Raw genomic sequence first — 15,367 nt, 5'->3', positions numbered from 1 at the left:
GTGTTAAGATGGTGGCCCCGGGCTGGCTGTTTTTTCTTCTGTCGTGGTTTCTGGACTTGGTGCCGGGACTCTAGGTTAACTATCTGTGTCTGCATGGGTCGCCGGAACAATTAAAGTTACGTGGAAAACCAAATTCGATGCAGTCATTGGTTGACTGGGCTGAGAACGCCAACTTGCAGTTGAATCACAGCAAGGTTGAAACTCAAGCTCTCATCAAGTGCTGGTTCAGGGCTCCGACTAGAGCGCCACGAGGCCACTTCCCCTTACCTTGTGTGTAACCGTCTCCTTTCCCCCGTGCGTAAATGTGCCCGTGTGATAGCGGAGCCAGCAGCAGTTGCCAAGCTTACGGGTGCGTCAAGGAAGCTGCTCTCTTTTGCGAGCGCTGCCAGCGTGTACAGGAGGTACGTCAGCATGGCGCACGTCTCTCCGCTCGGGAAGGGGCCCCAGGCGCCAGCCAGCACTTCGAGCCAGTTCACCTGGCACAGCGCCGAGCCCAGGAAGCGGAAGCAGCTCGCCTGCCCCCCGCACTCCACCTGCGGAGCGACACGCGTGAGCGACGATTGTGTCGCGCGAAATTCGGCTCAACAACAGCAATCCGGTAGTGACACGACTGACGAGCACCGGTGAACAAATGCTTACACAATCATCCGCGACATCACACAAACCAAGACAGCGTGGGTGCATGTGATGTACAGCACGGTATTCTGGGTTTTGCAATGACAATGAAAAACATATAACCAAGGTGAAGAATAAATAGCTCTCCCAGCTTTAGGTGAAAAACGATAACATCATGCCGTAAGTAGGATATACACTGTTCCTGTAATAGTGCATCAATTATTTCATTAAAACAGATTATTGCTTTCATGACACACGTTTTGAATTATGTATATAAATGGCCATACATCCCAAAGTAAATGTCCTGAAAAAAAAAAACCTCTTGATATTTAGGGTAGGCTTTCATGGGCATTAGAAATTCAATTATTGCTGCTTTCAAATGCGTTTGCCTATACGGAACAAACAAACAGTGTTAAAGTACGGGAGGTACATGAACACTGTTTGTGTCTTCAGAACTGCTTTCTGTCTCTAGTTTGTTGTACTTCTCCTGCACCTCCAATTAGCACGGTAAGCTACGTACGGTGCGAAAGAAGTTCAACAACAACAACAACATATATACAAACGCACTGGGAATGCAGGAAGCAATTGCCGTAGCCAGAGACCAGAGAGACTGAAGAAATTCCATCCAGCCTCATCCTCGACCTCCTGCTGAAAGCTGACAGATGCGATCGCTCACCTTGAAGAAGGCCTGCATGGCCTGAATGTCGGGTTGGAAGCGAGCCCAGGGCAGCGCAGCAAACTCGGAGTGGTAGACGGCCAGCACGTGCTTGGGGATGCCAGGCTGTGCCATGGTGCTGCAGTAGTGCTGCCAGTGCAGCCAGAGGCTGCCCTTGCCTCCAAATGGCAGCAGATCTATAGAATGGGCAAGGAGATAAGAATTCGGAAAATCCTTGCTTTGATAACATCAATGAAACGATGACTGCGTTAAATTAAGTTGCATTAAAGTATAATGATAATACGAACTTCATAGCCCTGCGTCAATCGACTGCTGCGGGCAAGGTGGTTGTTTCCGCGCACTTCAACATGCGGGCGAGTGAGCGTTGGTGAAGGGAGAGGCCCAATACCGCTCCAGATATCAGCCACCACTGGTGTTCGCCGTGGTCAGAAACGATCAAACTCACGTCGCCTGATTTACAGCTCAGTGTCCTAACCACTGCACCACCGCTCCACTCATTGACTCGATTATTTTAATAGAATAAACCTGGAAGGGACACGCCTTCCCAATTAAAAAAATAATCTCAGATTGAAAACTAATTTCTTTAGAACCGCTTTTTGCATTTAGTTTGTTGTCTGTCCCCAGCGCCTCCGATTAGCATGGCTGGCTACGTACTATGAGAAAGAAGTTCAACATACATACGTACCGCCAAAGAGCTCGTGCAGCGCACGCACGCAGTCGCAGAAGAGGCGGACCATGGTGCAGGCGAGAGCGGAGTCAACGTCGAGCCACGGAGCACTCCGTGGGCAACTGCGGAACGAGAGAGGTGCATCATCTCAAGACCGAGGCTCCGAGTCGCACACAAAAAACTGGGGCTGAGCCACACTGACAAAGCCAGGGCTCTTGAGCCACACATACAAAACCAGGGCTCTGAGCCACACGCACAAAGCCAGGGCTCTTGAGCCACACTCACAAAACAAAACCAGGGCTCTGAACCACATGCACGAAACCAGGGCTCGCAGTCACACGAACAAAACCAGGGCTCTGAGTCACATGCACAAACCCGGGGCTCCGAGCCGCACAAAGGGCGTGCAAGTCCACCAAGAGTTCAGCCTCTATACCAATCCACTGCCAGATGAAGGCCTCCCCCATGCCACGTCGGTCATTTGGCCATACTTCTCCATGTTATTCAATGACGATTGTTGAGAGAGCACCCAGGACCATTTCAAATATTACTTGCCACTGATGTTAGTCAGAGCCAGGAGTGGAACGCAGGTCACCGGGTATTTCGTAGAGTGTGCTAGTCACTGTGCCACTGTGATTTTTTTTTTAAGTTGTAATTTTGGAAAGTAGTGTAATACCACTCCACATTAGATAACAGCCACTGGAAGGTGTTATCATAGAACTACTTCTGAGGTTCTTTCAGATTTCTATAATATTTTTACTTGGGGTGCTTAACTCGATAGAGATATTCATCCCATGGCAGCCATCCATTTTTTTTGTTTATGCCCCAGAGATAGAAATATGCCAAATGAAGAAAATGCTACTTAGGAGAATTTAAGAGAACATCACGAATAGAATGCCTCACCTTTTGTCGCCTGTTTCCAAGTGCAGGATCCATGGTTTGAAGAGATCGGTCAACAGCGCATAAATCGACTGAGCAGCTGCACAATCAGAATCAGAAATCAGAATCAGAAAGGGTTTTATTCGCCATGAAAGTTCACACCGACACGGAATTTACTTTGGCAGGATGGTGCATACATTCAACATATAGGAATCTAAAATCTTAAATAAGTTTTAAACAAGTCTTACTGTAATAATAAGGGTTAAAAGTCTAACTAACACCAAGGGGCTGAAGTATATAAAATTGAATAAATATCGAATATAAAATAGCTTTAAGATATAATTTAAAAATAAAAAAAATACAAATAGAGCACAACATGTTTCTCTGTATTATTTCCTTGTTTACTTAAAGAGTCGTTTTAATGTGTAGATCACGAGGTCTAACGGAGGCACGTTCGACGGACAGGCATCCACCTCTATTTTAAAAACCACTGAAGTAGGATGTAAGATCATTAAACGTACAACGTAACTGCTACATGAGCCACAATGCTGCTTATTTTCTTGCACACTTAATTTTAACTTTCCTTAACTGCTTAAAGTTGTTGATTTATCGGTTTTAACACTCGGTATTGTGACAGCTCACAGTGGGACAAGCTCAATTTGTTAGGGGGGCGGGGCGGCTCAACTGATTAACACCGATCGCAGCGGCCGGGCCCAGAGCGGAGCAGCAACGGGGCAGCGCGTTTATACCGACATTTTTAGCGGCCGCACTAGGCCAGAGTGGTCCTGGGTCCTGTTGGTTTAATTTAGCTACAGCCCCCCATGGAGGATGACACATCTCCAGGTTTCTTTGTGTACTCTTAAGTTGTTTTTGTCAGTGTCTAAGAATCACTGGGTACACATGGGACACGTTTTTCATTGAGGATTTCTTTTTAACAGGAAATACTTTGTTGCCTATGTTAATATTAAGCCAATTGGAGTTATGTCCTGGCCCACCAACTCTGTCATCGCCCACAAGGATTTTTAGTTGGGGTTTTGTTGGATTCTATATACACCTAACCTCCACCCCCCTACACACACTCACTCAGTCTGTCAGATTGCAGGGGGGCTCAATAGCTCATCCTGCTCCCCTGCAGCGCCGCCGCTAGCACCACCCCTTACCGGCCTCCGCATCGGTGGTGCCGGCCTTGCCGTTCCGCACCAGCCGCGCCCTCTCGGCTCGGAGGAGGTGCCGGCCCAGGAACCCGTAGAGTGAGGCAATGGCCGGAACGTACGGGCGCCATGCGGAGTAGAGGCCGAAGCTGCGGCGGCCCTGGCGCAAGAGGCGCAGTGCCAGCAGCTGCCGCGCAAGCCACTCCATCGTCTCCCGCACCTGCGGCGTGCGGGCGACAGGACGAGCACACGGCCGCACGTTCAGGGCCATCGTGGTCGGAACTCGGTGGCGAGACATTAACGACCTCTCCTGTGTATTTGGAGTTTGCATGTTCTCTCCCCGTGGTCGCGTGGATTTTTCTCCAGGTCCTCCCGATTTTCCCTCCACATTTAGAATCAACGTGTGTTTGGAGTATTTGGCTGCTTTAAATTTCCACGTGATAAGCCACTTGGTTGAGCTATCACTTGTGGCCAGGTCGCTTCTGAAAAAGAGTTATATAGCTCAGTGGGCCTTACCTGGGAAAAATTTTAATTATTCGTAGTTTTAACTCAACATTGGTTAGGAAATTTGAACAGCTGCGCAGGCGAGGAGTGTTAACGCTAAAATGCCAACGTCAACATTTGACTGCAGCAGAGTGAAAAGGAAGTAATTGGGGACACCAGATTAACATCAACAACTTCTCTCCATTGTATATCGCGTCTAAAGGCAACTCAAGATACTTCGCAAAAAAAAAGATGGGTGCAAGAAGAGGTGAGATATGTTCTGGACAAGGAGCTTGGGTCAGGACCCTAGCAGTTGCATTCTAATGGTGCGGAAAGTCATCGCGCATCAGTCATCGCGATCCTGGGAGATGGTGCCACATCACCTGCACGTCGGAGAGCAACCCCGCGCGGTCCGGCTCAATGGTGATAGCAGCGGCAGCGGTCGCAGTGGTGATGGTGGCGGCTGGTGCCGTCCAGGTTTCGTTCGGGCCGGCCTCCGTGCAGCCCAGAGTGAGCAGCACGTCGCTCCAAACCTCCGGGCTCAGCTTCTGCTCGTCCGATCCTACGCGACGCAACCCAGGCACCTCCAATCAATACCGTGTCCCTTCCCTACCGTCCCTCCACTGGGTGAATGATCGACACCATCGTGGGGCATCACGGTGGCGAGATGTCATCTACCTCACGTGGTGTACAGAAGAACATGGTTTCGATCCCGACCCCGATACCTGTATATTTGGAGTTTGCATGTTCTCCCAATGGTTGCGTGGATTTTTCTCCGGGTCCTCCGGTTTTTCCATCCACATTTTTGAAATGTGTGAAATAGTATTTGGCTGCAATAAATGTCCACGTAATGAGCCACTTCGTTGAGCTATCATTTGTTGCCAGGTCGCTTCTGAGAAAGAGCTATGTAGCTTAGTAGGCAATACCTGCTCAAATATAAAAACAAAAAAACTAGTTTTCGATTTAAAACTTTCATGACTGCAAGGATTCATCTTCTTGGTTCTTTCGGTAAAGTCACGTAGAAGGGAAATAATAAAAATAAAACATAAGTCACGTAGAAGGAAAATAATAAAATTATAAAAATAAAACATAAATATAATTCTTATTTTATTATTTCCCTTCTATGTGACTTACCGAAAGAACCAAGAAGAAAAATAAAAACTAGTTTTGCGATGTTTATTAACGTCAGTGAATGCTCAAATGCTGAATTGCGAATTCACAGAGGCAGCAGTGTTAAGTAGGCACCCCTTGCCGCCAAATGGGGGCATAGGATAGATGCTGAGCTTGCAAGGATACATCGATTAATCCATGAAAGTTGATTATGTTTATGATACACAATATGAATTGTGCACATGAGGAATTATTACATCTAATTTATAGAAATGTCTATGCAACTGACAAGCTCAACTTACATTGAGGCTAATGAGGCAATAAATACTCGCACAAACTAAACATGACAAATGAGAATAAATAGAAAGCAGAGGTTAAACCAAAGACTAAACAAAACGAACGTAATTCCCTGAATTGAATGCAGAACACGAAGCATAAAAGTTCATCGTCGAAAGGGGGGGGCGAAGGAGGGGGCGACGAATCGTTCCACCCCTAGCATTGAGAACGCCGTTGCGTAACACGAGCGTGAATGAAACGATTTGTTACCGTTCGAATGGGAGTTTCTTCTAAAAGCAGCCCTTGTTGTTTACGCACGTGCACCTGCCGCCTGTGCTCAGACAAGGCGTCAAACTCTTCGAGAGAGAAACGACGCAGCTTCGGCGGCCGCTAATTACAGGGTAATAGATCTCCACGGGTACTGAGACCGCGATTATTTTTTCATACTGAAAGGCAGCATGCGCTAAGAAAGCAGTGTGGCTGTGCCATTCATATTTTAAACATTTCTAATGTTTTAACAACTCAATGCCTTAGTGTCTTGGAGCCAATGTTTTTTTTTATACATAAGCACAAATAAATGCACTGCACACGTTCTACACCCTTTTAAAATAACCTGGGTAATTATAACCATGCCAAGTGCTGTTTGCAGGGTGTGAGACCCCTTTTTCCCATAATGGCCAGTTTTCTAGTTGCCCCTGCAGCAATTAATTATTTTTTACCTTTTTTTAAATTGTACATTCCTTTATTTTCACTCATATTTATCTTGAGCCCAACTCAGCATATCCCTCTTTATCAAGTCACCGATTGTACCCTGCATGTATGCATGTACGTTGAACTTCTTTCACACCATACGTAGCCAACCGTGCTAATCGCAGGTGCAGTTAATTTCCACCGGTTGTTATAATGACTTCTTCATCAGCGAATCCGAGGTGGTTAAGCCTTTACACGTCATCCAGAGCAGCAGCATTTTGCACAACAAAAGGAACAAATGTGCGTGCACGTGAGCTTCACGCAGCGCCAAGATCCCCTCACCATCGACGAGCATCCGGAGAGTCTCGCCATAGTGGTCGGGGAAGTGGTGCGCCAGTAGCTTGCGCCAGTGCGAGCGGAGCAGCCCGGACGACGCCACCATCTCCGCCGAGGGCTGGGCGCCGCACGTGCGCAGCGCCGCATACACACCTGCCAGCAGCTCGCTCCGCCACGGCAGGGGAGGGCGGGCGACACTCAGCCACTGCAAGACGTCAAACTGGGAAGAAGACGGACAAGGGCTCGGAGTCTTCCACGCCAGGAATTTTTTCCTTATCCGGGAGTGGAAAAGGATTTTTAAGTATCCTTGGCGAGCCACGCATCAGTTGACACTAAGCAATGTTAGAAATGCTCGGACTAGATGCATTGAATGTGTGCACAGAACTACCGTATTTTCCCGCATATAACCCGCAGACGCATATATCCCGCAAAAACAGCATTATGTGTAAAAAAAATTCAGATAGCCCGCACCTCCATATACCCCGCATGAATTCATATCTTTAACGTCGTTACCGCAGCTTAATTCCGTCATATTAATACGAAGTTTACATTTGTAATACATTCCACTATCAATTGTTAACATTAAAAAAAATAACGTGCACAAATAAAACAAACGGGAAACGAGTGAACTTAAAACAGTAAATAAGTAACAAAAGTAAATATCCAATAAATAAGTAACACGTAACTGGTAGATAGGTACAGTTCTAGCACTGGTAGATTGCGCACTGCGCAGACAATAGCGGCACTACGGTGACGCCATTGCCTCGCCCCCAACCCCCAACATCTCTCTCCCCCCAGCTCTCTCGTCGCCGGTAAACAAAGTGCGCCCACTTCAAACATTATCGTTTCATTGTACAAACAATTCGAATTATTTAAAACGTGATAATACGTGCAATTTCAGTGTGAGTGGTTTATTCAGCATTGCTTTAGTCAAAGGTAAGTGTTGCATAGTGGATAGTCCTACCATGAAAAAATTAAACGAGTTATGACATGTCACACGTGTAAAATATTTTTGGGATAGCCCGCACCTCCATGTACCCCGCAGGGTCTTGTTTTGTTTGTAAAAAGTGGTATATCCCGCGGGTTATATGCGGGAAAATACGGTACTTTTTGCTTGCTCTACCATAATCACGCTGTTATAAACTAAAGATCTTTCCATTTGGAACTGTCACAGGAAATTTTGTAAAATCAGCCCATGTTAAGAGAAGGGCCTCAGACAGGTGACGTTGTAGCATCTCACATCCTCCGATGTTCATCAATTTGGGAATCGGAACCAAACATAAAATTCAGCCATACGTGTTGGGATTTATCCAATATAGGTGAAAAAACAAATTTAATGCATTTTTTTGCATGCCATCTTTGGTGACTGGAGTGAGACCACCGAGTAGTGAGTTTAATCACAAATGTCTGGAACCCAGATTCAATTCCAGGACCTAATCTGTGCCAGCTTATTGTTCTGAAGTGATATTAGTCAACTTAGCCACCTTGGCTACCCAATGCCACGGTGGCGATATGTTAACTACCTCGCCTGGAGTGCAGTAGGTCATGGGTTCCATCCTGACCCGGATGCCTGTATATTAGGAGGTTGCATGTTCTCCCTGTGGTCACATGGATGTTTCTCCGGGTTGTCCGGCTTTTCCCTCTGTATTTATAAACATGCGTTTAGAGTATTTGGCTGCTATAAATGTCCACGTGATAAGCCACTTTGTTGAGCTTTCCTTTGTGGCCAGGTCGCTTCTGAAAAGAGCTATATGGCTCAGTGGGCCTTACCTGGTAAAATAAAAATTTGTTCAGTATTTTAAGATTAGTGTGTTCCAGCATATTTCAGGTGCCTCAGCTGGAACTACTGAGAGCCAGAAGCGCCAGCAGAGACCATCCCACAAAGTCACGGTGGCAGTGACCCTCACGGTTTTGTACGGGCCCACGCACACCTTAGTGAGAAGCATGAAGACCATGTCGCTGGTGTCGGCGCTCAGAGTGGCGGCCACGAGGCTGTACATCCCGACGAAGGCGCGCGGGGCGGCGTTGGGTGTGAAGTGCGGCGACAGGAGGCTGCACAGGCAGCTGTTCTTGAGCACGGTCTGCAGCAGCCGTTCGCTTTCGGTCTCCACGCCAGAGATGAACATCTGTGGGCCACCAAGCAAACGGTGAGCTTTGGCACAAGGGACGTAACGGCGTCGCTCACTCCACATTCCGACAGCTGTCACGGTTCAGAATGACTTTTCAATACGTTTATCACCATCGATATAGGCATTCATAATTTGAAGTGGTTGCAACATTTCCCTTAATGATTTCGAAAACATGGATAAATAGGAAACAATCGACTCTCCCACATCTAAATTAATGCATGATTTGTAAATGTAAGCACTGATTTTAATCCATGATAAAAAATATATTAGTGTTGACCATCGAAATTGTTTCAATTAATCACTGAATAATTATATCCCTATTTGGTCCTCAGACAGGTACAATATCCATATTTGGCCATTTTCAAATTGCTCCCCAGATAAGGCATTTAAAAGTAATAATATGAATAAGTACAGCATGTGATCTGAGCATTTCATTCTCAGCATTTAAGTCAATAAGCTGCTGCCATAAAAATCTGGAAGTCCCTTCCCCCAGTCAACTGTGCGGTCTACTCCCTACCTTCCTCTTTTACTCAGCCAATGGCTGACCACCACCGTCTCTGCACAGCGTCTTGAGATAAGGTCATATTTAGATGCTGTCCAAAATCGAGTCGCATTGCTTTGTACCTGGCCGAGGACCTCGAGGCAGGAGGATAGGAACTGGCGGCTGGGTGGGTATCGCGTAGTCTCCTCGCTCACAAACGACACCATGAGGTAGAAGAGCGCCACCCCCGTCTCCCGCATCCCCACCTTGGGCTGCACCTTGTACTCATTGATCAGGGCTCTGTGGAGAGAAGTTCAAGTGTTCGAGTCCCGATTAAACCGATGGGTCTCAACCTAAGCCACGAGTGACTTGGGCTGGGACCATTAACGCGCGACACTCGGGAACCTGGGCTAACCACGGGTGGCTGAAACCCAAAATGAAACCCAGGATGTTAACCGTGGTAACACGGCCACCCCAGGTGCGCATTCCTCACGTGAGCAGCTCCTCTGTGTGCACGGCGGCCTCGGGAACGCGGCGGTGGGGCAGCTGACTCGTCTCAGCCAGCAGCTGCTTGGCCTCCACGCGTGTGTCATGCAGCTGTTGCTTGATTCGCTCATTCATGTAGGCGCGCTCAAACTGCTCGCAGTGTATGAGAAGCACACGGAGAGAAGCAGAATAAACGCTCTCAGAGCTGCTGCTGCTGCTGCTGCTATCCACTAATGAATGTCTATAATGAGTAGGCTGCTGCAGAAGTTTAGCCTACGCATATCAAGAATAGTCAGTTTTGTAAAGCCAATTCTGGATGAGGACCTACCCATGCTGTGCAGGTCATAGAAGTTATTTGAACATTCTTCACCATGCTGGTAAATGGGCGGTGATGAAGGTGGGAAGCATATAGATGGGGAAATGGGAGTACATCAATGGCTTTTGCGGTCCGATGAAAACCTAACGTGGATGTACACGCACATGACAGAGAGGCGAGTTTGCCGATAGGAGCACAATCCAGCAACCACACTCACCCACCCCAATATTGCTCACACTGGTAACATGAACATGGGAGGAGGCAGACCTTGATGGTGATGGTGGCAGCCCCAGTGCAGGAGTGAGTAGAGGAGGAGGTGTAGCCGGGCCTGCACTCCAGCTGCAGCACCTCCTGGTCCTCCCCGTTGTAGTAGAGCCCGGGCAGCAGCTCGAGCAGGTCCTGGTCCAGCGCCACCTGCCTGCACTCCCGCACTGTTGCTTGGCTGCACACCACACGAAGACAAATATCCCCTGTAAAGCCTTAATAGACTGTTGGGGCAGGTACTGTTAGCGAGCACCTATGAAGGCCAGCACGGCACATGAGAGAGTGGGTGGCCAGTACCATCCCCAGTCCCCTTTGTCTCCCCAGTGGCGATGTTTACACACTCCACCAGAAACTAATTTGAGGCTGAGTCGACCTAAGGGAGGGCCAGGAACAGTTGAGATAATCCTCCCTGGTGTTCCTCATGAGCGGAAATCGAACCCGGATCACCGGGTTCCTGAGACAGTGCGCTAATCTCTGCACTACAACTCCCCCCACACAAGTGTCGCCTAACAGACCATTGAGCATTGCTAGTGAGCCTATTAATTCTGGCACGGCGATAGGGTGATGTGGCCAGCAGCAAACCCAGTTCTTATGTCTTTCCAGTGCTGATTTTTGCAGGCTGAGTCAACCCCAGGGAGTCCCAGGACAAGTTCTGATACCACTTAAAGCAGATGTGAGCCATGGGTGGTAATCGAATTCAGGTCGTTCAATTCGTACCCCTCGATCACATGTAAACCATTACCTGAATAAAAAATGCATGAATTCGATCATGCGAAGCAATGTCAGTTCAAATAACTACTTTAGAGCGATGTAAAATGAACACCACCCTCTTTCCATGCAGCAAACACCCCACGTGTGCACAAATCAGATCAAGTTATTTTTATATTTTTCCACGTCCCACTTAAAAGGCTCATTAGCCATGTGGGACCAGGTAGCCCAAGGTACACAGGGATGTTATGTCACAAGAGAGACTGACCGTGCTTTCAGTTACAATATTTCCAGTAGCCATGCAACGATGCAAGGGGAGTGTGGTGTTAAGGTAATCCTTACCTTCCTAATTTCCAGTGCGAATGGGCAGCTCAGGTGGTCAATACCATGGCAGAGAACTGAGACAGCACTGCTTAGAACCCTCGTTCCAAATTCACATCCGGACAACCAGCGGTGCTCAAACTCTATTTTCGAGTGCAGAGAGTTAATGGACTAATCGAAGTGACTCATATTAAACATGACTTCTTCTTCCATGCATTTGTCCCACTCACGTAGGGTCTCTGCTGTCCTTGCCAACGTTCTCCATGCTGCCCTGTCCTGTGCCATCTCTCTGTCTGCTCCTCAGGCCACCATGTCTGATCGCATCACATCGCCTCACTTCTGGTTCTGCCTTTCTCTTGATCCCTTTCCTTACACTTGCATCACTTGCACCTTCTGACCTACATAATTTTCCTGTCGTCTCTCAACATGATCAGATTAAACTTGACTCTTTTAAGCAATTCCAGCTCTATGGATGAAATGTCATATATGACTGCCATGTGAAGAACACTCCGTCCCACACATATAACATTTGGGACGGTTGCTGGTTTTGTAATAATAATAACCTTTATTTACCCAGGAAATCTGCATTGGGATGTTGGTCAATTAAATTAACTATGTATATTATAATTGGAAAAAACGTGGAAAAGGAAAAATAAAATCCCACGAGTCATGACATAACCATGGTTGAGAATATCATCAACGTGTCATCATCACAATCATCATCAAGAGAATCTCTAATTATTTGCGTCAACATGTAATTAGCATGAGTATCACGGAGACCCCGTGCGCACTATGGCAATACGTCAGCTCAATGTAAATGAAAACACAGTTGAGTTTGCAAAAATGTGTTATTCTTTGTGCTACATCAGGGCATAGCAATGTGTTGTTTAGTTGTTTTAGCTATGTCATCACCAGTGTAAAACTGGCATTGAAATCAATAACTGCAAAATTGTTTAAGACAAATGCTCTGATGATGCAATTAATTGCGCTTTTCAGGGCATTCACCACACATGCTCACCATTACACACACCTGCTTACCACACACTAAAATCACCAACCACACTCACCCAATACACTCACCATACCTTCCGACACTCACCAGGCCCTGTACGCTCGGCAGATCGATCACACTCACCAGACCCACCACACTCAACCGCACACTCCTCCGCACACTCAGCAGGCCTCCCAAACTCACCAGGCCTGCTGCTGCAGCACCTGCAGGTCTTTGGCGACGAGCTGCTCGGCGACCCGGTCGTCGCACAGGCAGGACGCCACCACAGCCGGGACCGGGGTCTTCAGCCAGGGCAACGGGGGAGGCTCACAAGGCCGCTTGGGTCTCTGGGGTGAACCCCGGCTTACGCTCTTCCCAAGCTCTGCTCAACGACAAACGTGGCAAAGCAAGGGTTGAGTCTGGTCAGTGCTTGCAAGGGAGACTGCCTGGGTCTTGTAGACGAGGTGGACATTTAAAAATGATTACAATTTCGGTGGTTAGAGGCAAATATTGTTTATTCCAACAGCTTGCAATTCCATGTGACAACAGGTTTGCAAGAGGATGTATAATTTTATTGGTTCGGTTCACCTAGGCAAACGTTAATAGGAACGTTTTTTACCATTTAAACGATTATGACAAGTCATTATTAAGCACATAACTCAGCCCCACACTGATTATACGAAGTCACAATTCATGGTTGCAATCAGGTTCATGGATCTATTCTTTTTCACCTCTTTAAAACACCTCCTTAAATTATTCCTGTCTCATTTGTTTAGCCATGTTCACGCCATCAGCCAAAATCCCACATTGGCATATCTTTTCTAATAATATGCCCATATAAGAAATAATGTATCTGTACACATGTGATATGATGCAATTTCTCGAGAGCGGAGAATCTATGATAATTGATGCATTTGTGCAAGCCTCGTTATTATTAATAGCGGTAACAGAAGGGTGTCAATTGGACACTGGACACTCACCCCCAGGTGCTGTGTTACTGCCAGGGGTCAAAACACGATTACTCTGCAGCTCCTTCAGCCAATCGTTACAGCATCCCGCAAGGTCGCGACCTATCAGGGTCATGTCCACAAACTCCAGCCACAGGTCCTGCAGCAAAAACGTGTCACACTCAGACTCATTACAATACCGATCACCTGTCACGCTATCTGTTTTTACACTATCTGCATATCACTATCTGCTGTCACACTATGTTACTACATTATGGTACAGTATCTTTATACCACTATCTGCTATCATATTATATCTTATCACCTTATCAGTCTGTCACTCTATGGTAACACATGGTCTGTTAATAAACCTATCTGCTGTCATTAATAACAAGCAGTGTCAGACACTTAATAACATCGCAACAATCCACACAATCCTATTCAACAGGCATGGTTTCCCATAAACTTACCATTCCACAATACTTGGTATGATTATAAAAAAAGAAAAATGTATACAGGTAGTCCCCGACTTACGATGGAGATGCGTTACGACGACCCCATCGTAAGTCGAAAATATCGTAAGTCGAAAATATCGTAAGTCGAAAATGGCCTAGCCTACCCAGGAGTCTTAAAGAATGGTGATAATTTAGCAAAACAGAGCAATTTACAGTACCGTACTGTATAAACTATATACTGTATGTATCTATTCATTACAATACTGTATTGCACAGTAAAATTTTAAGTAAAAAAACAAGGTAAATTCTTAGCCTACCTATATGAACTGCAAATTCATAGAAAGTTTTTTCAGGAAACAATCCGATCTGCTATATAAAAAAAAACGTTTAACATGCATTGAACGTATGTATCGTATAGTGGTAACCCTAAAATGAAATTGCTAAAGCTATGTATCATACATGCATTGAACGTATCATAGCGTATCATATTCTACTGTACTCACCAAGATTCTGTCCGTCGTCTGCATACTTGAACGATGTTAGGTTGTTGATGGCTACATTAACGTAGTTGTCGGAAGAGGAGGATGGCGATGATAAAGTTACAGTATCGTACCTCGTACGCTGCTGCGTTTGCCTGCCGCGTGAAATTAAAAATATTTGACAATTTTGTCATATCGCTATCGCCATCGTAAGATCGAAATATCGTAAGTCGGACCATCGTAAGTCGGGGACTACCTGTATTTATTACGATGACAGTGACTATTGATGGCCATAACGATGTCAGTTTTCAAAGAAAAGCACCAATCACAGAGTGAACATTTACACTGAGTAAGCATACAGCACCCTCACCTGGTCATTGTTGAAGATGCGCACCATTCTGTGGGGGTCGTAGTGCAGTGGAACAGACGGGAGGTACAGGTCGGCGCCCTGCAGCTTCTCGTCATCAAGCCAACAACGGAACAGGTGAAACAGCCTGGGGCAGCCAGAAGGTAAAACGCGCCAGGCACATCACAGTGGGAACCCAGAGGTGAATGTGCATCACTACATCAACCCTTCATCCCCGGGTGAGGGCTCCTTAACAAGTTGCGTGTGCGTGTGCATCTTTGTCTTTGTGTATATATCTGTGTGCATGTGTGTGTAGGGGTGAGGTGCTTACTAACAGCACTTGCCCCAATGGTCTGTTCAGGCTATACTGGGGCATATTTGTCTTTTGTGGGGGTGAGGTGGCATGGTGAGGTCAGAGCACTTTGCTACAAAGCTTGGTGACCCGAGTTCTATTCCCAGCCACGGAAAACATCAGTGGCGAATACCTGAAATGTTTATGAGACTCCCCAAAGGCGACTCGGCCTTGAATTAGTACCTCGTGAAGTGTGTATTGGCAATGCCACC

At 46.7% G+C, this 15,367-nt stretch overlaps 1 protein-coding gene across 2 annotated transcripts in view; it reads right to left on the bottom strand.

The window, feature by feature from the left end:
• EPG5 (ectopic P-granules 5 autophagy tethering factor) overlaps nt 1–15,367 on the bottom strand; it is a 46,799-nt gene that overhangs the window by 8,566 nt on the left and 22,866 nt on the right. For both annotated transcript variants that reach the window (XM_032953565.2, XM_032953566.2), the window contains exons 25-38: nt 14,828–14,951; nt 13,557–13,683; nt 12,781–12,958; nt 10,560–10,734; nt 9,984–10,126; nt 9,634–9,790; nt 8,812–9,006; nt 6,887–7,100; nt 4,852–5,030; nt 3,995–4,205; nt 2,859–2,934; nt 1,977–2,080; nt 1,292–1,467; nt 348–533 (exon numbers count right to left, since the gene is read on the bottom strand). In XM_032953565.2, the coding sequence (XP_032809456.2) occupies nt 348–533; nt 1,292–1,467; nt 1,977–2,080; nt 2,859–2,934; nt 3,995–4,205; nt 4,852–5,030; nt 6,887–7,100; nt 8,812–9,006; nt 9,634–9,790; nt 9,984–10,126; nt 10,560–10,734; nt 12,781–12,958; nt 13,557–13,683; nt 14,828–14,951 (2,245 nt within the window). The remainder of the gene's footprint in view (nt 1–347; nt 534–1,291; nt 1,468–1,976; nt 2,081–2,858; nt 2,935–3,994; nt 4,206–4,851; nt 5,031–6,886; nt 7,101–8,811; nt 9,007–9,633; nt 9,791–9,983; nt 10,127–10,559; nt 10,735–12,780; nt 12,959–13,556; nt 13,684–14,827; nt 14,952–15,367) is intronic.

The sequence above is a fragment of the Petromyzon marinus genome, chromosome 13 (assembly GCF_048934315.1).
Source record: "Petromyzon marinus isolate PM22_M1 ecotype Great Lakes invasive population chromosome 13, UKy_Petmar_22M1.pri1.0, whole genome shotgun sequence".
Classification (NCBI taxonomy): Eukaryota; Metazoa; Chordata; class Hyperoartia; order Petromyzontiformes; family Petromyzontidae; genus Petromyzon; species Petromyzon marinus.
Note: the sequence above shows the minus strand (reverse complement) of the source record. Positions and strands in the feature narration are given on the sequence as shown.